General features: G+C 41.7%; 1 protein-coding gene across 1 annotated transcript; it reads left to right on the top strand.

Moving 5' to 3' along the window:
- The first annotated feature begins 452 nt into the window (after positions 1–452).
- On the top strand, positions 453–26,665 carry nup37 (nucleoporin 37). The gene is made up of 10 exons (XM_085375601.1): positions 453–508; positions 1,927–2,098; positions 2,179–2,300; positions 11,622–11,694; positions 11,892–11,986; positions 24,099–24,189; positions 25,710–25,885; positions 25,965–26,015; positions 26,300–26,393; positions 26,497–26,665. Exons 2-10 carry the CDS (start codon positions 1,943–1,945, stop codon positions 26,608–26,610), a joined length of 972 nt encoding a protein of 323 aa, XP_085231727.1. The 5' UTR covers positions 453–508; positions 1,927–1,942; the 3' UTR covers positions 26,611–26,665.
- The last annotated feature ends 1,016 nt before the right edge of the window (positions 26,666–27,681 follow it).

The raw sequence follows: 27,681 nt of genomic DNA, 5'->3' as shown, positions 1-27,681 counted from the left end.
TTCACAGCAAAAATGTGTCCACATTTTACATCTACAACTACATACATATATACAACACAGCGTTTATTCACTTTACATTAAAAAAGACTGATTAAACAACGCAAACCTCTTAAATTGCTGCAGTCTTCCAAGAGCACACAGCCACGACACAAAGCAGCTGTTTTGAAATTTTAAATTGCCGATGACGTTGTTCCTTTTTGTCCAATCACCTCTCAGCAAATAGCGGGGGTGAGATTTTTCTTTTCGTAGAGATATTCAATTCTAAAACTCGACAGCTAGCTATAAGTTCGTGTCATTAGACGTGTTTCAAATAAAATCTTTCAGTAACGCTTATGGATTTTCTAAAGTGGTTTAGACTTTCTCCCCAAAAATTTCTGTCGCCATAACTAATACCCAACCACCCTCTGACATTTCTACTCGATGGTACGTTCCGTGTCGTAATCGGAAGAAGATTGAAAACATCTCAAACGCGGGCAGCGTTTCGTTCAAGGGATTCATTGAAAATAAGGTAGTAAAGTCTATCAGTTACTGCTGTGTTCTGAGTTTAGATAGACCCTCACCAGTAAGGGTTAGCTACGACATTGCCAGGCTGCGGTTTGACTGGTAAAAACGACAAGCAGTGCTTCCGCATTTAAACCAGCAGCACGTTTTGCTTCTAGACTGGTGACATGCTACCATTATTATTATTCTTCCACAAAAGCCACACTAGTTTAGCTGAGATATCATATTCACCTAGTTTTCCTTTACAGAAATAACATGAAAATAAACGACCTTGTTGCAACTTAGCGAGAAAAAACTTAACTCATAAGCAGTAATACAATTTTAAGCACTGTCTGCATTTGTACTAAGTTTAAAAAGGGGGGGGGGGGACTCTGTGTGTATATTAACTGCGCCGAATCTAATGTTGATCAATGTAGTTTGGTAAAACATAGTCCAGCTGCGTCCTACTTGCTGTGCATGAGTCTGTAACTACTGGGATATGAAAAACAAGAAAGTCTTTGATTGACGTTTGGTTTTTAGGATCCTTAGCAACTGTAACCCTGCAGACTTTTTTTCCTTTTTTTTTATTGAACATATGCAAAAATACTGATTTAGTTTAGTTAAGTTTAACTTTATTTTTTATCTGCAAGATACAAAAGAGGGTTTATAAATCCCCAACTAGTGTAGTTAACAAAAACTAAGATAAAAGTAGGCCTGAAAACAATTTTAGTTGACTGAAATAAAATCCAGTCTAGACTTTTTAAAAATATACATTCAATAAGTTCCTGGAAATTTTCTTGATATAATGGCATCAGTTGCAGCAGATTTGTGTGTTGTACCTCCATGATGTACAGCTACAACAAGTGGTTGTAGCTCAGGTGGTAGAGTATGTAGGTATGATGTATGAATGTGTGTGAATGTTAGAAAGATAGATGTAGAAACAAGTGCTTGTTTGAATGGGTGAATGATGCATGTTGTATAAAGAGCTTTGACTGCTCTAGTAGAGTAGAAAAACGCTATATAATAACAACTCCATTTACCACATCTAAGGTGCTCAAACACTTAACAGAACTGACTGATTTTAAGACATTACAATTAACACAACATTTATTTTGTGCCTGAGTATTTTGTGCCTTTTCATTAGAAGCCCATTGATTTACCTTTAAGCGTTAAGACAAACCTAATGTTATTTATCCTAAAAGTTGGGAACCTGTTTAGTTAATCAGTTAAAAATCAAGTTAAACACAACCTTTAACAAAATAGCTTAATATCATCATATATGTAGTGTTGAGACTTTTAATTATCACATTTATCATGACTACTGGTACATTTACCGATAATAATCTGATCAATGAACTGATGTTCTTGTTTAAAAGTGGTTTTAAACAACAGGTATTGATGATCATCCTAATCATTTCCTATCGGTTATCCTTCTGATTCTTTCAGTGGAAGTACGCGCGACATGCAGGAGGACTCAAGCCACAGTCCCAGCTACACCGTGCCATGTGACGACTTTGTTCATGTGGTGGAGTTCAGTCCCTTCAGCTCCGGTACCCCGGCATCTCTCCTGGCCTATGGTGGAAACCAGTACGTGGTGGTGGGCACCTGCCTCTTCCAGGTTAGAGATACAGTCTCACGTGTTTTGGTTCACTGAGTGCACATCTGTTTCCTTCTCTGAATGCAACTTTGCTCCTACAGGAGGAGGATGTGGAGGTCGAGGGAGTTGAATTCAATGTTCTTCGAGCTTTTCACCATGAACTGCGTGTCGACGCTCTAGCCTGGAGCCCCGAGTCTCGGCTGGACAGGATACCCACTATCAGGTACTAGGCCACTTGCATTCCACGTGCTTTGGCCTTCTTCTGTTTTTTTTTTTGTTTTGTTTTTTTATATCCAAATCAAGTCTTTTTATTAACATCGTTCACTTTGTAGCTCGGTGGCTTGTTTAAAACTCTTCATGTAAGCGCTTTCTGAAACATGAATGAAGACACCCATGTTCAGCTTCGGGAGCTGAAGACATTCAAAACATGGGTGGTCACTTTTGAGCTTGATTGAAGTTTCTCATCTGATGTTTCTGGTTTTCGCTGGGTTAAATCAACTGCCCCCTGCTAGGGCTGGGCGATATGGCCTAAAATTTATATCGCGATATAATTTCAAGCATGTGCGGTAACGATATATATCACGATATATTCTTTTCTTCTGTATAACGTATTTTCCACACTATAAGGCACACTTAAAATCCTTTAATTTTCTCAAAAATCGAGAGCGTGCCTTATGTATGAATTCTGGTTGTGCTTACTGACCTCGAACCGATTTCTGCGTGCAGAAATCTGTTAAAAAATGTTTAGTACAACTTTGGTAAGCCGCACTGCTTGATGGATTGTCAGAGCATTATGGCTGCCGTAGTGAGGAGCTTCGCGGAGTAATCTGGGTCCAAAACTCCATCCACTTCAGGTCCCAAAGTCAAACGAACACTAACGGTGTGTTCACACCAAACGCGATAGACGCGAACGAAAACGCCCCAAACGCCCCTAATTTGACGCGTGCACATTCGCACCTCGACGCGTGTCCAAGAAAAATCCATCGCGCCTCAAAATTGCATACTTTGACGCGCGTGAACCGGAAATGTGGGAGGAAGTTGTGCCAGACCGGTATCTTTGCTAGATGGCAGCTGTCGAGCTAGCGCTTGAAGAGAGAGTCTCCCTTCTCTATTTACTGTGGAGAGCAGAGCAGCGGCGTTAAGGACGTCCTCGCCGTACCTGGGTCCATCAGGTCCTCCAGACGCGTGAGCAGTTTGGTGAGTTTCACCACTTGCTTCAGGAGCTGCGCCTGGATGAGGCGATGACAGCGATATCGCCGTCTTTCCCTCGCCCAGTTTGAGGACCTGCGGCCCGCGCTGGTCCAAGCATCGCCCGCCTAGACACCAACTACAGGCGCTCAATCCCACCTGCAGAGCGCCTGTCCGTCTGCCTGAGGTTAGTAAAAGTGTTTAATACGGTAGTCCTTTATTGATACCTGTGCTAATATGCTAAACTATCGTTTATAGACTGCTAACATGGATGTGCTATGCTATCAATGAATGCCGTTGGTGTTTACTGATAGCAAACTGTGGTATGGAGACGACTGTTTATAATATTTTTAGTGATACTCAGTTCTTATCAAGTCCTGATTTAATTCAATTTATGCTGTTATCAGTGTTTGCATTGATAGCATGGCTGTGGTGTCATACGTATGCGCTCGGTGTTTGCTGATATCAAACTGTAGCATTAGGACCACTGTGGGTTAATCTTTGTAGTGATACTCACTCCTTTTTTTATTTAGACCTGGTTTAATTCTGGTATAGTTGAATATTTGTATATAATCCCTGCAGCTGTCAGACTCTATAACAGGGGTCACCAGCCTTTATTAAAACTGAGAGTTAGATAAAACTGTGAACAGTTTGGTTCATCTTTAGTTGCATGGTTCCATCTTGATAAGCTATGTCTTATCACAGATTTATTTTTCAAAAATATTAATGATATAAGAAAGGAAAGGGCTACATGTCAACATAAAACTCTTTATTTCTATTAATGTCTTACTTCATTCCTACCTGATTGACATGTTTAGGAATTATGAGTGATTGGCTCACTGTAGTTGTGAAAGTTGCTACCAATCAAATTATGATATGTTAAAGTTAAAACAAAACAACTGTTTTAGATATTATCTAATATACATTTTGTAATTATCCTTATAATTACAAAATGTTTTATGTAAGATTCAAGTTTTGTGATTTAAATCTGACATCACAAAAGTATTTTGGAATTTGAATAATGTATTTTGTAACTGCAGTACACATAATACTGATTTTGAACAATTTTGTCCAGGTTCCTTGTCACCGGGGACTCCTTCCAAGCGTTCAGTTACAGAGTCGGTGTGTCAGATCACCCCCCAGGTAGCGACGGCCATCTGGGACTGTCTAGTGGACAACTTCATGGCTGTGCCTTCACCTGGAGACTGGCGGTCCATCACAGAGGGATTCCAGGAGTGCTGAAACTTCCCTCTGTGCTGTGCAGCTCTGGATGGGAAGCACGTCCAGACAAAGGCACCCCATATATCATATAGGAGACACACACATTGATATACACTAAATATTTATTCCATTTCTTTTTTGTGGTGCCCAAATTTATGCACCTGCTTGATTTTGTTTAAAAAATTATTGCACACTTTTTGTAAATCCAGTAAACTTCTTTTCACTTCTCAAATATCACTGTGTGAGTCTCCTGTATGATATTTAACTGACATTTTTTATTGTAACAACCAACGATTTATACAGGAAAATAATGGCTATTAACAAGGTTGCCCAAACTTTTGCATCCCACTGTATTAGTATATTTTGTCATTAGTATAATATGAAATAAATTCTACATGTGTCAAGTCGTGTGCCAACGTTTGCTGTGTAGTAGAACTAGAGACATTTGTCATTATAAAAATTTATTTGAAACAATATTAAAATTCTCGAACAGAAAAACATTAAACATAAATATATAAAATATAAGTATTTACAGAGAGACAGGAATAAAAAGGACCCAGCTGCTCTCCAGAGCAGGAACAAGGCTGAGGAGGAAATGCTCCATTGGAGACTGGTGTGGCCTCTTCAGGGACTCCAGGATGGCCAGCTCCACCGCCGATGGACCATCCCTCATCTGCCTCGGAGCCGTCCTCCTCTGTGGGCCTGTAAAACAGCACAAAACACAAAGAAATGAGAAGGCTGCTACTAGATTTTAATTTCAACATTGAAAACAAAAACAAAAAACAGGATATAATCAGATTAGTTGTAGATATTTAGTAAAGGTGATCACAAGGGAATCCAACAGAGTAAAAAGCTATCAGTGCTTGCTGTACATACCTGTGGGTGCAGCAGCAGGAGCTCAGGGACTGGGGAGCCAGGAGAAGCAACAGGGGATGCTCTGCTGCAGAATCAGTTGTCTCTATCAATACAGTATTAAATGTTAACAGGTTGAATATAATAATCAGAGAAAGTATATACAGTGGTCCATCATTTATTGCAGCAGGGGTTCTCAGAAACACTAGGCCCTGGCCACGCACTTCGTACACTGTTTTCCCCACACACATGAACATTGGTCACAGTTCTCACAATTGATTCTCAAAGTGCAAACCTTTGTAGATTGCAAAACGTAAAAGTATTATTATGCCGCGTTTTGTCTTCATCTGCCTGCCACTTTCGTGCGCCTTTTTCCCTTGCGGTGCAGGTGTCTATTTCCGAATGAGGGTCATAGTTATGGGTGTTTTTGTGCGGTTTTTTTTTTTCTATTGGACGTGATGGTTATCAAAACCAAACATGATAAATTTGCCACGCGCAGGAGACACGGCACGGAGGAGATTTGTCAATCAGGCTGCAGAATGCAATGCTGTACTGTGCAATAAAAAAAAAATCAGCGAAAAAGCGAGGCAGTGACGGATGAACAGCGGGACCACTGTGTGCTGTTTATTAATAAACAAAATATATTCCTATATGACAACATGCATAAAAGCAGAACGGTATTTGTACGTCCATGGGAAAATAGCGGTGGCTTGCTAGCTTGCCAGGTCAGTGAAAACTTTCAAAAGAGAAATGAATGAACTTACCAGGTTGCCCGATCTCTTCACATATCTTCCTCCAAGCTCTGTCCTTTATATTCCTGTCTCGGTACAGAAAGCAGCTGGTGTCGTACAGCTCTGGGTTGTTTGCAACAGCATTGATTAGCCTTCCCCTCCACTGAAGAATGAAGGGCTTTGGCTGGATCTGCCCCTTTGACCTAGGTCACAGCCACGTCACCAGGCTCCTGATTGGTTGTCGCGGCGCAACTTGACGCTGGAGTTCAGATTTTTCCAACTCCAGCGGTAGATGCGAAACGCGCGTATGCACAAAATGCAACACAAAAACTCAGGCGCGTGTTTTTTTTCGCAAGTCAAACGCCTGAAACGCGCTACACTGACGCGCGTTTCAGGCGTTTTGGCCTTTTCACGACACAAATCTGCTTCCGAATTCAACATTAATGAATCAATGTTACGGAAGTGGAGGAAGGGCAGTTTTTGGCTTTCCCCATATTTCAAAAGTGCTTCATCTCTTTGCTGTGACATGGTTGTAGCCGCTACGATGCTTTCTACCAAAACAGGCGCAGCTTGATGACATCATCATCATGCGCTATCGCAATAGCGCATATAGTCAAAATCTCTATCGTTAGCCAAATTTATATCGTTTCCATCATATATCGTTTATATCGCCCACCCCTACCCCCAGCGTAACCCTTTTTGTGTATGCTGTGTATGCTAGCACAGCGGTCTCCAACCTTTTTTGCACCACGGACCGGTTTATGCCCGACAATATTTTCACGGACCGGCCTTTAAGGTGTCACGGATAAATACAACAAAATAAAACTAGTACCGGTACCAAAATAAAGAAGATTTATTCATAACACACGTGAAAACACCAAGGAAAACCGAGTTAACGATACAAACGATAACAAAATAACGCTGAAAACCGATAAAAACCCTGAAAACTATACATTTCACACCTGAGCCTCAACTTTCGCGGCCCGGTACCAAACAACTCACGTACCGGTCCGAGGCCCGGGGGTTGGGGACCGGTGTGCTAGCAGATTCCTGCAGTTGCCTGTAGGTTTTCATGTGATATGACCACCAGCTCCAGTGGTTCCTTAGGTTGTTTAGGTTGCCACAGTTGCCTGTAGTTTTCCATATAGGTCTGCGAATGCTTGCCAACTACTAGGTGAGTGACTGTAAAATTAAACAAAATGTAATGCAAACTGGAAATAGAAAAAGTTCAGCAATGTTATTTATTAACCGGTTGGAATATATACACAATCTTACCCAAGCAACAGATGGTTGACAGTGTCTAAGCCAATGTAACTGATGCCTTATTAGCAAAAGGCATTTGGTTGGACATTTGTAGCTCATCTGTAGGTCATGGGCCTCTTGTTACGTGAGAGGTCATGATGAGGCAGGATTAGAAGGTCTCCAGCCAACTTTCACTTCCACATTAGACATTTACGTCTTTTAACATAACAGGGTCACTGTTGTAAACACAGTTTTTGGGACCAGAGAAGAGACATTTGCAGAGAAAGCACACCAGCCAGTGAAAGTAGTCATCACTGCCTCTTGCTGTCACACTGCAGATGCCAGGATGTGAGCAAAGTTGTTTCAGGTGGCTTTGGACAGGAGGGAAGTAGCCCAAGCAAAGATTGTTAGAAAGCAAGAGTTTTCGCCTGAGGCGGTGGATGGGAAGGTTTCGTGGTCCCCCTGGAGGTGTTTAGCCTTTCTGTAATTGAAAAGGAAAAGCAGCTGGCCTTCTGTGGTTTACTCCACAGGACCCTTGAGCCAGCCCTGTGACGTGCGCACTTGTTATTGCGCTGATGACTACCCACTCAGGTTCCATCCCTCCCTTCAGGCTGCACGTAGCTGTGCCTTCCAGGAAAAGTACAACGTTCTCACGGGTTTGCCTCAAGTGGGGGCCCAGAGAGAGTAACAGAGAGGGGAGAAGAGGGGCCTCAAGCTGCCACCACAGCAGCTTATAATGAGAACAAGCCTGGAGACTATTAAAACCACAGACTTCAACTGAACACACACATTTTTCAGCCTTGCCTGTCATTTACTATATACAGTGGACAACATGCTGGCCTTTATCAGAGAGTTAAAGGCACAAAGAGAAGATGGGCAGAGGGACATGAGAATGACATGACAACAAAGACCCCCAACCAGGCTCAAACCAGAGAAGCTAAAGTTCATGTTTGTGGCATTTTACCCTCAGATGCCCTCAGGGATGATTGCAGCTTGGATCACTAGGCAACCAGAAACAGACATGCATCAGTAAATTACATGCTAATATATTCTGTAGTTTGCACAGAACATATTTTAAAACTTCAGCTTGGCATCCTAGTTTGCTGCATGCATGGGTATATTTGCAAGGATGTATTCTTTTTATTAAATGTATTTTCTAAATTTCTTTTCAGCAAATAATAGAAGTACTTTGACAAATAAATAACTGATGGATATTGTATTATCCTATAATTCCAACTAGGGCTGGGCTATATCATACCGTTCACGGTAATACCGGTGTAATGTTGGGCAATGATAAGAAAATGAAATATCGCGATAGGATATGGGTAAAACGCGCATGCGCAGTGCCTTTGTTTGCATACGCACATGGCTGCGACGCAGAATGAGAAGAGCGAAAGTGGATCATTAAATGAAACGGATGAACCAGAATTGGTTTGTAAAAATGCTGCAACTTCAGTGGTGTAGAACTGGTTTAGCTTTCATCCGTCAGATATACAACAAAGCACTATTTTTGGTAGCGCATGCTAGCGGGCCGTCGTTATTACCGTGTTTTTTGGGAGATACGGCGCACTTAAAATCAATCCTTTGATCTTTCTGAAAGTCGACAGTGTCCCTTTTAATCCCGTGTGCCTTATGTATGAATTCTGGTTGTGTTTACTGACCTCGAAACGATTTTATGTGGTACACGGCGCTCGAAAATCTGTCAAATGTTTCAGTACGACTTTGCTAAGCTACGAACCCGCACCGCTTGATGTATTGTCGGAGCATTATGGCTATAGTAGGCAGGTGCCTCGCTGAGTGAAACACATACAATATTACCATATTGTATGTGTTTATAACCTCTTTTAAGTTTTGTGGATATTATACATGGTTATGCTGAGGATATGTCGGCCAATTTCCACTGGAAATGCCTTTTGGTTAAACTGTCAGCAAGGATTTGCATTTGCACTTTAAATTTTTTATATAACTTTAATGCATTTAAAAAGCTGCTTGTGTAAGTGCAAAATACATTGATGTTTTTTGGGGTTTTTTGCACTAATAAAGTTGAGGAGTTGTAAAGTATTTTATCTAGTGTCAATTATATCATCAGTTATATCGTTATCGCAAATTTTCAAATGTATATCGTGATAGATATTTTTGGTCATATTGCCCTGCTCTAATTCCAACTCTACTATCTTGGGGTCTATCTGGTAATCTTCTACTCAGGAGCTTTCATTGTTTCACAAAGAGTTATTATAGTTTTGTATTTTGTGATTGGTTTTTATTAGTATTTTATCCTGACATTTTATTTACGTTTGGTTTAATTCAGCCTCGCTTTGTCAGATAAAAAAACTAAACCACAGTTCTTACTCCTCCACATCAAAAGTAGGCAGCTAAGGTGGTTCAAACATATCTTACCAGGAGGTGGTCAGGGGGCAGACACATGGCACGCTGGAGAGATTTTATCTCTGATCTTGGAATGGCTCAGTGTTCCTATGGAAACGTTGGAGGAGGTGGTTGGGAAGAGTGAGGTTTGGACATCGCTGCTGCCCAAACGACCTGAACCAGGTTAGGCAGGATAAGTTGCAGTGTTGGTAATGTAAGAAGAGACTCAATAGCATTAAAATGGGGGGAGTCTAAGAAGAGGCATGGTCTGATATCCTGCGTTGGTTTTGTTCCTCGAACACCAAGGTTAACATTGTGATATGATGTTATCACTTTGCGATGTATTGTTTTGGTGTTATTGACACACCATCACACCGCACACCAAACCCTAACCATGTCCCTAACAGCCATGTTTTTATTTTTTGTTTTTTTGTTTTTTTTTTACATTTTCTTTTTCCTGAGTGGACATTGGCAATTTTTTTTCCATGTCACAGAACTAATAACATTGTGATTGACCAAGATTAATTGTGATGATTCAGGAAGAACGCCAACATGGGGGATATCAAATACACCCAAGGCAGAGAAGCCCAGACGTCCCTGACCACGTCTTTCAGCTCTTCTGGGGGAACACCAAGGTGTTCTCAAGCCAGCCAGGAGATGCGATCTCTCTCTCTCTCTGACGACATAGCTCCTGGAATCACTGGGACGCTCGGGTCAGACCACTGGGCTTGCACCCATAACTACTGTCTGACTTACTGGACCCATGTGGTGCTTCTTGTGCGTTGCAGACCCACAGAAGGCCAGGTCCATATTTTGTCTTTGGGCTGCATCCAACTGGCCCTCATAGGCTAAGGCCCGGCTACCAGGCACTCTTTCTTGGACCCCTCTCCCCGGGCTTGATTCCAGGGGGCCCTGGTAACCCTATCCTGAGCAAAGCAAACTGGCTCCTTGTTCTCTTGTTCATAAGGGTCGTCTGAATCACTCTTTGTCTGGTCTCTTGCCCAGGACCAATTTGCCTTGCAAAACCCAACTAGGAGCAAATGCCCCCTCAACATAGCTCCTGGGATCAGTGGGGCACAGACCTCCCCACCACAATAAAGCAGGGATTCATAAATGTCATTACAAGATGAAAGGGGAAAACATTCACATATGCATACAGTATATAGACTCTAAATGTAGCTTCTTTTTTTAATGTAAAACATTAAGCCAAGATTCTGCTAATTTTGGTCAAGCAGACCTTTCAAAGATGTTCTCACTTTCAAAAACCTATCCTGTTTCAGCCTCTGTGGGGTTAAAATGATGGCACGAGGTAGAGTGAGTTTATGTCAACAAAACAAAAATTCACTGGAATTTCCCCTTTTTATTCAATGGGAATGGCTTTGACATTTAATTTTAAAAAAGGCAAAACGCCAGCGTGTGTTCCATGTTTTACAACAAACACTAATACGCAGGTTGAGAGGGCCTGTCCTAATATAATCTAATCTACTGTAGCAGTAAAACCCTGGAGCACGTTAAGGCTGTTTGTAGTGACATCATGCCAAATCCATCTGTGCCTGTGCTCGAAAATGTGTGAACTGCTGTCTGTTTATTCTGGTGATATGTGTGTGTTTTTCTTGTCATAAGTGAGTTAGTGTAATTGTGTGAATAATTGCAGGCGCTGGTATACGAGGACTGATTAGAGGGGAAAGTCCTCTGCCTGGCTCTGCACAGGTTTTTTTGAACAGAAGCGTGCACAAATGGCGTGAGGATTCTTATTTTTCTACATGTTTATCTTAGCTTGCAATCAGAATCTCCCTGGCAGTGTTTCTACTGATCGGCGTCCAAGTTTTTACCACACACACACAGTCTCATCCAGAGGTGTCAGTGTAGGTGGTTGCATGATGTCGTTTGTCATCGGTCTGACTGTTTTGATGCTCACTCTGTGTTTTTATGTCCTCTCTTTGCAGGTTGTGCACGGCTGCAGCTGACAGAAAGCTACGCCTGCTGACTTCTGATCTTCAGGATAGGCATGAAGTCAAGGTAATGCAACATCTGGAGCACATTGGCCACAACTGCGCTTGTCATTAGGCATCAAACTTGCGCTGCTTAGTGCTGACGTTCAGTGCTTAGCGATAGAGGAAGTAGTTAAACTGCTACAAAACATTCATTTAACAACTTATTGATTGGTATATTTTCTGTTTTTGTTCACACGTTTGTTTTTCCAATGCTGTCACTAGGTAATGGAGGGTCACACCAGCTACATTAACCATTTGGTGTTCGAGCCCATGGAGGGGAAACAAATTGCTTCCGTCAGTGATGACCACACTTGCAGGTCGAACCCGTTTTATTTCCATGTGTGTGTGTGTGCGTGTGTGTGTGTGTTCCCAGCTTCTGATTTTCAGTTCTGTTCTCTGTTAATGGTGCAGAAAGTTCTGACAGTGTTTCCACAGTGAAACACGATGCTAAGCACAACATGCTCCAGTGTGACTGTGCGTAAGCACAGAGCTGCTTTGTAGCTTTTCTAGCTAATTGGTTAAATATGGAAATCCAATTAGCTGCAGAAAGATTTTCCTCTCTCTAAAGGGGGGTGGGTGTCCCGTAACAGGGTCCCCAAAATTTCCTTTTCAATTAAGGCGAGAGGAGGGGAAAAAGTGTATCAGTAGCTGGGGTCACCACGGGGACAACCCCTGTAACATTGTGAGGCTGGTTCTGCTGCAAACTACAAGCACGTCATTTAGCTTTTACTTCTGGATGCCCACTTCAGCCACATAGCCGTTAGTATTAGCTGTCCTGGAGGTAGTTAAGTCATATACTTTTAGCTAGTTATTTCAGCTAGTGTTGCTTTTTGTTTCAAATGGCAGCAGCAGTGTAGAAACTCTAATATTTTTAGATTCAAACAAAAAAATGCAGGTAGTTGGAGATAACGGACTGGATATAAAGATGAAAATAGCTACACTTACACCACCTGTCATGGAATAAGGGGTGACTATGTAAATCAAGACTGTGGACACATAGTAACAACTTCATGCACCAAATCATACTCTTCTTTATGTCAACCAGTTGGGGAATATCTTGAATAATATAGAATAGAATAGAATAGAATTCAACTTTATTGTCATTGCACATGCGCAGGTACAGGGCAACGAAATGCAGTTTGCATCCATCCAGAAGTGCTTTAGTGATATAGATATATTACAATATATATTAGCAATAATATAGATATGTGAGTATATTACAGAAATGGGTCTATTATGGTATGTTATAATGTACACGGTATGAAGTATGTTGTGAATATTCTATAACTATAGGTATGTACAGGCTGTAGTGAGTACAAGCTATGTACAGGATATGAACAGGATATAAATATGAAAAACTATACGAAATAAATAACTTTACAGAAATCTGAGATATACAGCTATATATATAATATGCGCACAACATCACATGAGAAACGTCAATCAAGTCATAAATTGGGTTAGGAGTAGGCTTGTCTTTTTATACAGTTGGACCTGATTGAGTCGACACCTTCTGGCTAATAGAAAGAAGAAAAAGTTTCGTTTTTCGGACCTGACTGTAGACTGCATATGTGGCTATGTTTCTCTATGAAGACCTCCGCGAGGCCTTGTAGATCTCAGAAGGGAGTCTGGTGTGGGAATGGAGAGTAGACCTTTAACTGAGGAATCCAGTGTCCGGGATGGGGTGTAGGGGAGGAGAAGGTTCTGATAATTACTGGATTTGTAGCTGAGAAGAAGGATTTTACAGGAGACTTACCTTGACTGGGAGCTGGTGAGGGTGATGGGTTAGCAGGACTTGGTGCAAAGAACTTTCCAGAGCAATGGAACCTTATTGTTGTTCAGTTAGAGAAAGTTGGTTGACATCCAGATTTTGATATCTTCCAGGCAGTGAATCCAAAGCAGAAATACCTTCAACATGCATTTTTTTTTTACTGGCTAGTCTGGTTGCTGAAAGACTTCAAGTGTTATAGAAGTATATTTGAAACTCATTTCCCTTGCTCTGTGACCTCAGTAAACACTTTCCACATGGCTTTATGATCTCAGTTGCTAGTTTCAGGCCTTATCAAATAAAAAGTGAAGATTATCATAATTTTAAGAGCATTATCTAAGTCCTTCCTGTCTTGTTGTAGAGCCATGCCTTGCTTTTCGTGTCTGGTTTCAAAACACCAAGATATGAAAGCAGCACGGTGGCACGGTGGTTAGCACTGTTGCCGCACAGCAAGAAGGTCCTGAGTTCAATTCCACCATCAGGCCGGGGTCTTTCTGTGTGGAGTTTGCATGTTCTCCCCGTGTTTGCGTGGGTTCCCTCCAGGTACTCCAGCTTCCTTCCACTGTCCAAAGACATGCAACTTGTGGGGATAGGTTAATTGGATAATCCAAATTGCCACTAGGTGTGAATGTGTGAGTGAAAGTGAGTGTGAATGGTTGTCTGTCTCTGTGTGTTGGCCCTGCGACAGACTGGCGACCTGTCCAGGGTGTACCCCGCCTCTCGCCCTATGACAGCTGGGATAGGCTCCAGCGCCCCCCGCGACCCTGAAAAGGATAAGCGGAAGTGAATGGATGGATGGTGAATGGAAGATATGAAAGCCCAGGCATGCAGCTAACCACAATACCTTATTGGCATTTACTGCCACATCGCAGACAGTCCTTTATCATGCTGCCATTAAGAGAGAGTTTAATCTCATATTCTGAAGTATAAAAAAATGCTATTAATATCTGTTGATGTGGATTCTGAGGTGGAGGATATTTTTCCAAAAATTTATTGTGAAACTATGTGTGTTTGCGTTAGTATTGTATGATTTTGTCTTGAGAGTCACACTGCATTATAATCCAGCATTTTTTTTTTATATACAGTGCTTTGAAAAAGTATTTATATATTTTTTATATAATTATGGCATAATTTCTTAGATTTTCTCCGTATTTGTCACACTTACTTCTTACACATCATCAAACAAATACTAATATTAGATCTCCAAACCTACCTCCCTGTGTGGAAAAAGTAATTGCCTCTTAAACCGAATAACTGGTTGTTCCACTCTTGGCAGCAAGAACTGCAATTAAGCATTAGTTATCAAACATCAGTTATCATAGAGTCTTTCAGATCATCGTGGAGGAATTTTAGCTGATTTTTCTTTACAGAAGTTTACAACAGAAGTTGTTTGGTTTTTTTTCAACTGCATTGAATGGTTTTCCAGATGCTTTGGCCTGTTTAAGGTCATGCCAAAGCATCTCAATCAGTTCTAAGTCTGGACTTTGACTTGGCTCGTGTGTTTCAGATCATTGTCCTTCTGTGTAACTTGAGTGCTCTTGAGCTTCAGGTCATAAACTGATGGTCAGAAATGTTCTGGAAGAGAGCAGAATTCATGTTTTCATCAAGTTAATCTAGCAGCAAAGCAGCCCTTCACCAGCACACTCACAGCAACGTGTTTGACTGTTGTTGTGATGTTCTTTTTATGAACTGCTGTGTTAGTTTTATGTCAGATGTAACGAGACTCAAACCTTCCACAAAGTTCAGCTTTTGTGTCGTCAGTCCACAGAACATTTTCTTAGAAGTCTTGGAGATCATCAACATGTTTTTTGGCAAATTTGAGATGAGCCTTTTTGTTCTTATTGGTCAGCAGTGCTTTTCTTCTTGAACTCTCCCATGGATGCCATTTTTGCCCAGTCTCTTTCATATTGTTGAATCATGAACTCTGACCTTAACTGAGACAACTGAGGCCTGCAGTTCTTTAGCTGTTGTTCTGGGTTCTTTTGTGACCTCCTAGATGACTCATCGATGCACTCTTGGGGTAATTTTTGTCGGCTGGCCACTCCTGGGAAGGTTCACCGCTGTTTCGAGTAGGGCTGGGCCATATTATACCGTTCACGGTAATACCGGTATAATGTTAGGCAACGATAGGAAAATGAAATATCGCGATAGAATGGGAGTAAAACGCGCATGCGCAGTGCCTTTGTTTTCATACGCACATGGCCGATTGTTGAGTGAAACAGATGAACCAGAATTGGTTTGTAAAAATGGTGCAACTTCCGTGATGTGGAACTGGTTTGGTGTTTGTCCATCAGATACACAACAAAGCACATTTTTTTTGCAGAACATGCAAGCGGCCATCGTTATTGTCGTATTTGTCGGACTAAGATGCTCTTAAATCTGGGAGTAATCTGGGTCCTAAACTCCGTATACTTCAGGTCAAACAACACTGCAGCATCACTTAGAGTTAAAAACTGTCTAAATTCTTTCATCTTTAGTAAAACAATCAGCATTGCTGCTTTACCAGGTGTAACTATGAAGTTTAGCTTCCAGGCATCCATTAAAACAAAATTTATTACATTTAACGGAGTTAGAAGTTAGCAGGAAGCTAGCGGAAGTTAGCTTGCTAGTTTCGCTAGTTACCTAAGCATGATATAGCATGTTCTGACTGAGAGATTTCTGAAAAAATTCAAACGTACATCTCTGCTATCACTTCCAACATAAATGAAGACAGGAAACTAAACAGCAGGGACGTTTGTAGGGTTACTGAAGTTGGGCTAGCTGGTATATAATGATGTGCTACGTGATCGCTAGCGACACAGCTATGTTAACATAACATAAACAGTGAAGCTGATGGACGAACACTAACACTTTTCCACTTATAAAAGTTAGCTTGAAGGTTCCTCATGGTTAGAGACAAATGCAATCGCATGGCAGGATGCTGTAAACGGACCAATCTTCAGTCAGGAGAACAACTGAGATAATCCATCCACAATACGAGGTTAGTCATTAATATACTGCAACAACATGGGAATAGAGCAGCTGCCAGAGAATTCAACATTAATGAATCAATGGTACAGAAGTGGAGGAAGCAAGAAGAATGAGTTTAATAAAGTTTGATTTATCTGACTGCTTTGTTTCGCTTAATGTGCCTTATAATCCCGTGCACCTTATGGTCCAAAAAATACGTACTGCACACTGCAGTTTAATGTTGCAAAGCACCTCTTTTTAACTTCAGTGGATATTATACATGGTTATGCTCAGGATATGTCAGCACATTTCTACTGGAAATGCCTTTTGGTTAAACTGTCAGCAAGGAATTTGCATTTGCACGGTTACATTTTTATAAAGCTTTAATGTACATAAAAACCAGCTTCTTGTTGAAGTGAAAATAAATGGAAGGTTGTCTTTTTGCGCTAGTAATGTGGAGTTGTATTTTGTCTCGCATCAATTATATCGTCAGTTATATCGTTATCGCAAATTTTCAAATATATATCGTGATAAATATTTTTGGCCATATCGCCCTGCTCTAGTTTCGAGTTTTCTCAATTTGTGCATAATGGCTCTTACTATGGTTCGCTGGAGTGTCAACGCTTTAGAAATGGGTTTGTAACCATGACTTTGTCTCTCAGCTGTTTCTTTAGATTGTGTATGATGTGTTACTTTTTGAGTGATTCTTTTGTACCCTGCTTCTCTGTAAGAAATGATAAAGGGGCAAATAATTTTTCACAGGCTTTTAGTCGGTCCGTTTTTGACTATCAGCAGCATAGTGATCCCCCTGTCCATTCACATCTGAACAAGTCTCCTCAACTCTATTCCTCCGCTCCCTCTGCCAAGTGTCCAGAGAAAACAGGAGTGCGCTCTCTCTGCTGAAAGATTTAAATTCTGTCATGTTGAGAAAATATGGGACGCAGGAGGAAGACAGAGGAGGAACAAGGGATAGATCAAGTTAACAGGAGACGACCTTCCAGTCAGCCCACACAAATTGAGCCTCGATATGAGAACAGGAAAGAAAGGGAGGGAGGTTTCTATCTGCATGTATAGACTCATGACCTCTCCATCAGTCTGTTAGCTTTGGCTGGAGTGCCTCTACTATAAGTTTGTTGTCATCACTGTCCCCTGCAGCTGTGGGACCTCTGCTGTTTCCAGTATGCAACCTGACGCTGGAGCAGCAAGGTGGGGAACCAGACTGCACTTCCTCAGAGATGGAGTCTTGCTTCATGTAGTCTAAACAACTCATGGTGTCAGTGTAGGTGGAAAGGGTGTGGGTTATGCCACCTAGAGATCACGAGGGCACACTGCAGGGTTCTGAGAGGATTTGGGGCTGACTGAGTTCACCGCTGAACTCAGGAAAACGCCCACCTGCTGCTGCTGCATTATGTGTATGGTTTAAAGCAGTATATCCTGTTCTCACTGATAATCCGTTTGCTTTTTCCTCAATCCCTCATCTTGTGTAAGGGGAGAAAAAATTACAGTACTGTGATAGCCTGTCCTCGATTACTGGTTCTCAACCTTATTGGGTCCCTATAAGATTAGTTCAAATAACCCTCTGTAACCCCACCCACTCAACATGTTCTGAATTTGTTGTCATGGATTACAAACCTGACCTTATTCAACACTTTTAGTTACATTAAGGTGGATATTCTGTTAATGTGGGCAGCTTCCATTACTACTGCCTTTTTAAAAAAAATAAGTAATCTTGGAAGTTGGGAAAATTGTGTGAATCCTGTGTGATCATGTGTTTTAAAGTCAGTAGAGCGTAAGAAATGCTATTTTTAGAATAGAATAGAATAGAATTCAACTTTATTGTCATTGCACATGCACAGGTACAGGGCAACGAAATGCAGTTTGCATCCATCCAGAAGTGCTTTAGTGATATAGATATATTACAATATATATTAGCAATAGTATAGATATGTAAGTTTTATAAAACATTTAATACATTTTTTTTGTTTCTCGCTCTGTCAACAACTAAATAAGTCGTTAACCAACATTTTCCACCTTTCTCAGTTGTTTCTGGGTCTTAAGAGAGCATTCCTGCCACCTTTTCACAATCTGGACCACATGTTTTTAGATCAGTCTTAGCTTATAAAGAAGAAGCTAGATGTTTCTAGATTATCAAGATTCAGTGTTGCTCCCTGCTAACAGATTTGTCAAATTACAGACGTTGTGCCTGACTGATATTTTCTCATAGATTTATATAGGAACTGAAATATTTTTGCAATTATAGTTATCGCCACCTGGGGGCTTTATGAAAAAAACAAAAACAAAAACAAAACACACAAAAAACAGCCATGTCCATCTTTTATATACAGTATATGGTTCCAGCTGTCCTTTTAGCCTCATCAGAAATGGTGTTACTGGAAGGATGAATGTCAAGAAGCCATTCTAAAGGAAGGAAAACCGGGAGAAAGGCTGAGGTATGCCAAATTATTCAAGAACTGCACTGAAAATCACTGCACTGACGAAGTAATGGATCCAAACTTGAAATATGTACGGCTTTAGGAGAGAGGTACAACAGTGAGTATCTGGAGCCATTGTAGAACATGGTGAAAGCCCTTTCATGGTTTTGGGGCTTGATTTCAGCCAGTGATGGTGGGGATCTTGTCAGATTTTTAACCACCGTACAAAACCACCTGGAAAGCTTCTGGTTATCAACAGCTTGAATGATTTCAAACACTCTGCCAATGCAGTAAAAACATACCTGAATAGAAAAACACACAAGGGAACACCATCAGTCATGGATCGGCCTCCCCAGAGCCTGAACCTCAACATCATCTTAACAGACAACTGAAGAAAAGGCAGAAACATCCAAAGAAGAGCTCTGAATGTCCTTCAAGAAGCCTGGAGAACTATTCCTGGAGACTACTTAGTAACTGAGTTCAGGTTGTGTGGAAGAACAACGGAGGTCACACCAAATATTGACTTTTCAGTTTGTTAGCCATATATATTTGTGTTCCCTGTTCATGTAGTGACCCTTCAAGGTACCTGAGATATGATTCTTATTTCTCACCTTTGATTATTTATTCTATTCTCTAAAACAAATCGGGTCACACAGTGCTAACGGCATTTCCCGTTTCCTTCATTTATCCGAAACCCCAAAAAACCACAACGCTCCAACCTTATTGTTTGCTCACTCAGATCACTTTCAATGTCCTTTTCATCTCTGTTGTTGTACATGGAAGCAGAGAGTTATTGCTTGATGTAGTGTGATGCAATAACAGTGCTTTATCAGAAGAGGTGACGCGTGTTTTCGTGTCTCATGTCTTTCACCTCATTCGGCAGAGGTTATGTTTTTTTGGGGAGCTGGCGTTCTCCATTTGAAGGGGAGAGCGGTTGACCGCAGTTTGGCCGTTGGTGGTGTAGCGTGCAATTGAGCTCTGCTTGGCTAGTGGTCTAAAAGAATAGGGTTTAGTCGTTGTTTTCCTCATGTGGTCTGGGGGTTTTTCCTCTCTCTTTTCTTCCCCCCCCCCCCCCCCCCCCCCCCCCTCCTTCGTTCTCCACAATGGAGGCCCAGGCTGCACATGGGCAGAGGAGAGAAGCCTAGAGTTTTGACAGCACCCTATCCTACTGCCTGCACGGGAGACGAGGCAGGAAAAGTTGAGTGTTTACTGTGGTCTTCATCTGAGACGGGGCATATCCTCCCCTACACCGCACCACTGAGGACATCGATCTCTCCAACAACACACTTGACATTTAGATAGTCTTTGGAGGTACTTTATTACATGATGTCTTTTGCATGACCTCATCAGTCAGCGCCTTCCCATGCTTCACAAGACTTTGTTTTATATTCCCAGAAACACTTGCAGCCTTCCCTGTGCCCCCATCTCCACCTTTTCTTCTAGTTCAGATGTGGTTAACCGTAGATCCAGGTCTCAGGAACCGCAGCTCTCTCGGTCCAAGTGATTCATTACATCCGTGGTGTTGCTGAGCTGCTTTTGCGATCATACATCTTATTTAGCTGCTGGAGCCATACTCTAATTAAAGATTGGTCCTAATCCTCCAGAGCTCTCTGTTTCATTTGCATAAGGTAGGATGCTGTTCAACTTTTCTCCGCCACGCTTCCCCAGCTGACGTGCGTTTCGCCGCCCTACGCTGTATTCCACAGAAAATGAATGGCAGCGGGCCGCCCACAGCGAAACATTTGCTGTAATGCAAGTGGAGCATAACACCAACTCAGGCGAGGGTGCTTAGCCCCCTACCTCCATTCCACTCCAACCCACCTTCCTCTGCCCCTGCTGTCATAGCTCAATGTAATTTGACGCTGGCGTTTTTTCTGTAAGAGTCCAGTATAAGTCTGTCTGTCTTCGAAGCTTGAAGGCCCAAAACTGAGAAAAGAGCCCATTTTCCCTGGAAAAGGATGAAGACAGCTGTACCCTGCTGCAGATTAGAGGAAACCATGAACTTCAGTGAAAAGACGCCACCCATTATTTACTCACCAGCCTTTTACTGTGAAAGCCAGGCATGTTTCCACAAAGCTGCAGATTTATTGAAAAATAAAGGCACTCCAACACGATTCACCAGTCTGGCATTAGTGGGTATCTTTGCTGCTGTGATCTTTATAGCAACAACAACCAGCAACTCACAAATACAGCTAACCAAATTTCGTGCTGAAGACCAGAGATGGGCAGTAACGCGTTACTGTAATCCGATTACTTTTTTCAAGTAACGAGTAAAGTAAGGGATTACTATTGCAAAAACGGTAATTAGATTACTGTTACTTTCCCGTAAGCACGCTGCGTTACTGCGTTACTAAAACCGTGATTTTTTTTTTGCGTGTCTCATGACAGTGACGTAAGCAAGTGCGACGTTCGTGACAACAGCTGTGTGCAGATCAACAATGGATAATATATCGAGTGCGGGAGAGAGTATGAGCGTGCAGCGTTTAAAGCGTGGAAGTACTGACCTTTAAGTTTGATTCCATAAAAAGTGACAAAAACATTAGTGTCCGCTGTTCACTGCGTGGGAAGAAAAATTCTTTTTACAGCGAAAAAAACCCTAAACTTCCGAGCAAGCACGGACAGTACACTGCCACGGGAATATGAAACTCCCAGATCCTTCCACTGACCGCTACGACACACCTGCACCAGGGCAAACCTCCGCCTGCCCCACTCCTGCTATACAGGTGAAAATAGAGCAACAGGACCGCTGAGTCCTTGATTTTATTTATTTTCTGCTGTGTTTTACCTGCATTTATTTGAAAGAGTGAGTGTAAACACAAAAACAAATTTTATTTTATGTGCTGGAATATGCAGAAAATAGGTTTAAATGTTAAACAAATTTCTTCCAGTCAGAGAATGTTGCATATAATTTAATGTTTGCTTCATGCGTAAAGTTAAAAGATTAAAACTAATAAAACAAGTTTTAAAAAGAGACTTTTTCATTTGATTACATTTTATATGATGGGTTATGCAGAAAAAAATAGAATTGGGCTGAAAGATCGATCGCTTTATTACCTATTCAGGTTGTAAATCATTTTTTAAAAAAGTAACTAAGTAACTAATTACTTTTGAAAATAAGTAATCAGTAAAGTAATGGGATTACTTTTGGGGGGAAGTAATCAGTAATTAGTTACTGATTACTTTTTTCAAGTAACTTGACCAACACTGCAGAAGACAACAAGAGTCAAATCAACAGGAACAATATCCATCCATCCATTTCCTTTCACACTTCCAAAGAGGTTATAGTAGCGGCAGGCAGACCGAGGTATTCTGAACGTCCTTCTGCCCAGATGTTTTTTCCCTGTGTCTTCTGAGAGATTCTGAGACACCATCAGCCCAGATGAGATATATGGTCATCAGCCACTTTATTGGTTAAATCTGTTCCACTGCTTATTAACATGAATATCTAATCAACCAATCACATGGAGGCAACTCAGTGCATTTAGTTAGTTAGATATGGTCAGACCAAGCATTAGGATGGTGAAGAAGGTGATTTGGAACGTGTCATGGTTGTTGGTCTGAGTATTTAAGAAACTGCTGATCTGCGATCTCTAGGGTTTACAGAGAATGGGTCTGAAAAAGAGAAAATATATGAGTAAGTAGCAGGTCTTTGTGCAAAACGGCCTTGCTGATGTCAGAGGACAATGGCCAGACTGCTGCAAGCTGATAGGACAAAAAAACAAAACAAAAAACCGACAGTAACTCAAATAACTACTCACTACAACCATGGAATGCAGAAAAGTATATCTGAACGAACTGCACGCGCATCAGGTGGCCTGCAGCAGAAGACCACACTGGGTACCCCTCCTCTGAGCGAAAAACAGGAAACTGAGGCTGCAACCCACATAGGCTCACCAACATTAGACGATAGATTAGAAAAACGTTGGTCTGTCCCAGATTCTGCTCTGACATTCAGATGGAAGGGTTAGAATTTGGTAAAACCAACATGACCCATGTTGGTTTTACCAACCAACCAACTTGGATTCTATCCTGTCTGATATTAACTTATCAGGCCAGTGGTGATTGTGTAATGGTGTGGGGGTATATCTATTTGGAACACTTGTGGTTCTTTACTACCAATTGAGCATTGTTTAAACACCATAGTGTGCCTTTCTTCCGATGGCTACTTCCAGCGGGATAATGCACCATGTCCATGACAGTGAGTTCACTGTACTCTAATAGCCTCCACAGTCACCAGATTTCCATCCAAAAGAGCTTCTTTGGGATGCTGTGGAATGAGAGAATGACATCATGGATCTACAGCTGACAAATCTGCAGCAACTGTGTGATGAATCTATGCCATGAAGAATTAAGGCAGTTCTTAAGGTAAAAGGGAGTCCAACCCAGTGCTAGCAAGGTTTATCTAATAGTCTCTCCAGTGAATTCTGGGACTACCAGGGGCATGTCTAGAGAACTTTCCAGGGAGGCATTCTGATCAGTCCAGACAGCTTGCAGCCAGCAGTAACCCATTTCGACCTTGTTTACTTGTGTTCATGAGTCTGGATAAATGACCAAGTGAAGGCTGGAATGTAGACAACTGATAAATCAAGAGCTTAACCTTTAGGCTCTCTTTAACACAACATCTGCATGCAGTTTCATGCTCCACCCTCCCGTCACTCAAGACAAGATGATGGTGCAAGTTGAGGGAGTTTGATAACTACTGCAAACATACACAGCTGCAGCAAACACAGAACCATATCTCATCCAAATATTGGATCATTGCATGCCTTAATAGGAATAAGAAAACTCAGGGCATTATATTTGCAAAGGTCAAGGCTGTGTGTGCCATTATGCTTTTGCATTTAGCACTACAGAGAAAGAAACCTTTGGAAGGTCAATTCATTCTAATGTTATGTAAGGGCTAAGGGTGGCTCAAAATCCGATGCTATTTTTAGGCGCCTGCTCTAAAGCCCCATCTTTGCTGTTAATTAAGAGGTAGTGGATTTTGTTTTTGGATTTTAGGCCAAGAACAGTTCACGTGTCAAACTGAATCAATCCGTAGCACAACTAATTAGAAATGATTAGAGCCCTGTGTTTTTTTACCTCCTACACAATAATGAGACAGTTATACAGGTTTTGGCAATTAATTCTCACAGCACTTGCGAACACAGTGTCAGTTCCAATACTCTGGAAACAAAGTGAGTCAAACTGGGTCAAACAAGGTGCCTCACTCTGAGATCGCTCTGCATTTTGTTGGTGTCCATTTTAATCTTTGTTGTCCACGTGAATTCATGTCTGCAGGGTGTGGGACCTGGATGGGAATGAAAGCGCTACTTTCCGGCTTCAGTCTCCTGGCATCAGTGTGTGCTGGCACCCAAAGGAAGTCTTTAAGGTAGGAGTTGCCTACTCTAAAGCTGAGGTAAAACACCTGAGTAGTATAGATGGTTTACAGTTGGAGGGTCAGGTGTGAGGTCAACTTTATGGATGCCCTCACTCCTCCGAGACATCCTCATTGTTATCAGAAACACTTGAAGTTCACGTGGGTGGTTAGATAAGCCAAATAAAAGATTCTGCCCAACATTCAAATATAGATTTTGTTGTGAAATATCTTGATGTGGAGCCCAAAGCACACATGTGGGTAAAGGCCTGCTGAAGTGTACAGAGGAGGGTGAGAAACAAAAAAATATAGTTTTTAAATCCTTTCATAATGTTGCAGAGTCCAACAGAGTTTAATCATGCTTAATTTCTACTTTCTATACTGTTGCATGCTGGGACATGCTCTAATCTGTAGTTTAACTGATATATTGCACATGATATACATAAATCAGTATATATTTCACTGAAGCTCCACATCTCTAAACCACTGTCTCTGTAACTATGGTTTCTACTGCATAAAGTTAATAGGGTCAACAATAAAAATACAATAAATTATACACTAAAAACCATAAATCTGAATTAGAAAGAAGAACTCTCACATAATAATAGAAGTCAGCTTTGTTTGCACAAAAACAAACGCCAGGATGTCCTGCTCAAGTAGATCTGAAAGCAAGTGAGATTAAACGACTGAATGATTGGGCAGCTCTTGTGCGAAAAAATAGGTTGTTCCACAGATTAGGAGCCACCACCGAAAAGGTCCTATCGCCTCTGCCTTTGAGCCTGGAAGTAGTAACATCCAAGAACAATTGGTTCCTAGACCTCAGTGCTTTGGTAGGCGTGTAGAGCTTCTACGCCAAAACACTAAGACTCTTAAAAACAAGTAATAAAATTTTAAACTGGATCCCGAGATGGACTGGAAACCAGTATAGGGAGGCCAATACAGGTGTGGTGTGGTCATGCCATTTCTTTATTGTCAGAAAGCGAGTTGCTCCATTTTGTAGAGCCTGCAGGCTACGAAGTAACGACTTAACAAAGCCAACGTACAAAGAATTAAAACACTCTAATCAAGAGGTATTAAAGGTGAGAATTACTCTCAAAGTCATGTTGAAGGAGATTGGCCTTCACCTCACTGAAGAGATGTAATTGAAAAAAAGCTCATCTTAATTGTTTCCCTGATAAAGACGTTTCACAACCTTCACGGTACCCTTAATGATGAGTTTTGATGCCTCAGTGTTTGATGCCCATACTGTAAAATATGTCCACTGGCATTTATGTAACCATGATAAAAATAAGTACCATCATTTTTAGGAAATCTCTATGAACCGACAGGATATTTGATACCAGTTGTTTTCTGTTCATATAACCTTGGTACAGAGGTTTAGTTGTGCTCCAGGACCCACCATGCATCCGTGTCATCTTTGCTACCTTTGTTGCAACCAAAACGAGCACCACTTTCAGAATAAAGCATGAATTTGGTGCAGAAGTACAAAGTGTTGTGAAATCCTTGCTACATTCATTACGTCCTGTGCTCTCTAGTTAATGGTGGCAGAGAAGAAGGGGACGATTCGCTTTTATGACATGGTCACCCAGCAGGCCATCCTGTCACTGGAGAGCGAACCGCTCATGTCAGCAGACTGGTGCCTTACCAACACGATCAAAGTAGGCGGGGTGTCGGGCAGCGACTGGCTGATCTGGGATATAACTCGATCCAGGTGAGAGGATGTGTGGTGCTGATATTGCTCGAGGTATTGATTTGGGATGTGTCTAAGTCACGTTTTTTGTTGTTTGCAGTTACCCACAAGAAAAAAGACCAGCTCACATCGATAAAGCACGGCTGTTTAGGTGAGGAAAGTTCTTCCATAAGCCTTATTGCTTCGGTTCATACCTGCTCAGGTTTCTCCTTTAAATCTGGTCAGTCTGTGATTCGCTAAAAAATATTTTAATTTTATTGAAATTGAAAGATTTGGAGTTTTCTTTTTGGTCTTTTACAAAGACCTGAATTGGTTGGCATCACAGAAGAAACTTTCATAACTTAACACAAGTCAGTTTCAGGAGGATGATTTTATATTTCAGACAGTAATTCTCCAATTGTGTGAAGGCTTTCAGGACTTTGTTCTTCTCTCCAGGTGGTCTCGAGCCAATGAAAACCTTTTTGCCACAACGGGATGTCCAGGAAAGATCAACACTCAGCTGATCATCCACCATCTCGGCCACCCGCAGGTCTGTGTGTGCTTTCCATAGTTGTTATGAGTTTTGTTTTTGTTTTTAATTAAATTTAATGTGCTTTCCATCAGCTCACGTCACACACCTCATGTCGTTACAGCCGGTGGCGATCGGGTCGGTGACCGTCGGATCAGGCCTCAGTTGGCACCGGACGCTGCCGCTCTGTGTGGTCGGCGGCGACAGGAAGCTTTGCTTTTGGATGACTGAGATGTAGAAATCTGTTGTGGAAACCTGCGTCCTGTTTCTGTTTGTGCTCAATAAAATATTTTTCCAAGTATTCGTGCAGTTTGTGTGGAATTTGATGGGAATTGGCTGCATGCTCGAGCTTTGTTCTTCTCATTTCTGACCACCCCTTCAGGTCAGCTACAGATAAACAGCAGGATTGTCTGGTTTATGCCGAGAACTTGTTTTTCATTTCTCAGAGGAATGACTTACATCAGTTGTCTGTTATGTCCTGCCAAGAGAGCCGTAGTTCAAAGGAACGTGTCCGAGTGCCAACTCTACACTTCACCAGTCAACGTTGTCCTCGTACAGGTGTTTTCTCTCCCTCTTGGCTTCTGAATTTTCTTACTATCCACGGCGGACCTTGAATCATATCACGAAAAGTGTAAGCACGGGAAAAGCTCAGGGAGGCTCTCAAGTCTGAGGTCATTTCAGGTTATCTTCAGCTTCAAACTGAGCAGTTGTGTGAGGATTTAGGAAGAGGAGCAGATGTGCCTCACCTGACCTTGATGAAGACTCGGGATGACTTGGCAGCTGCCCGCAGTAGAACAAAGACTCATTGTACCATCACAGGAATGCCTGCGAGTTTTCAAAGCGGTTGTACGGCCGCTCAACTGCAGCGGGTGCTGGTGTAATTAAACTGATCGTGAATCATTCGGGGTGGCAGGTGATCACTTCAGCTTCCACCTCAATGCACGAGCTTTATTTCAACGTAAACGTCAGCTTAAACACTGGGTTATATTGGACGCCGACGCCGGTGTGACAGAGCAGGAGCGAGCACCACTCTTTCAAACCAGTCCATCAGCCTCCTATATTTCTTGGACAGGAGGCGCTGACCACCATCCACAAAGCATAACATGCTACTGCTCTCCCGGTCCACTTTTTTTGTTTGAACAAGTCCAATGTGGTCGCAGCTCTCTGGGTTTTGCCGTGCTTTAGGTGCAAGCGGTGTTGGAGCAGCTGCGTATACAAGACCGATTCCAAAAAAAAGTGGAGCGGCTGTGTGAAATGCAAATAAAAACAAAATGATTTGAAAATCATTTAAAGCCTGCGTTAAACTGAA

This window comes from Diplotaxodon limnothrissa, linkage group LG17, assembly GCF_057381915.1.
Source record: "Diplotaxodon limnothrissa isolate DT_005_m linkage group LG17, D_limnothrissa_male_GT1.1, whole genome shotgun sequence".
NCBI lineage: Eukaryota > Metazoa > Chordata > Actinopteri > Cichliformes > Cichlidae > Diplotaxodon > Diplotaxodon limnothrissa.
Note: the sequence above shows the minus strand (reverse complement) of the source record. Positions and strands in the feature narration are given on the sequence as shown.

Excerpts from the sequence above, each read along its gene's own strand:
- nup37 (XM_085375601.1), top strand. The coding sequence starts at position 1,943 with ATGCAGGAGGACTCAAGCCACAGTCCCAGCTACACCGTGCCATGTGAC. Across the intron at positions 11,987-24,098 it reads AGTGATGACCACACTTGCAG|GGTGTGGGACCTGGATGGGA; the intron begins GTCGAACCCGTT and ends TCATGTCTGCAG. Across the intron at positions 26,016-26,299 it reads GATAAAGCACGGCTGTTTAG|GTGGTCTCGAGCCAATGAAA; the intron begins GTGAGGAAAGTT and ends TCTTCTCTCCAG.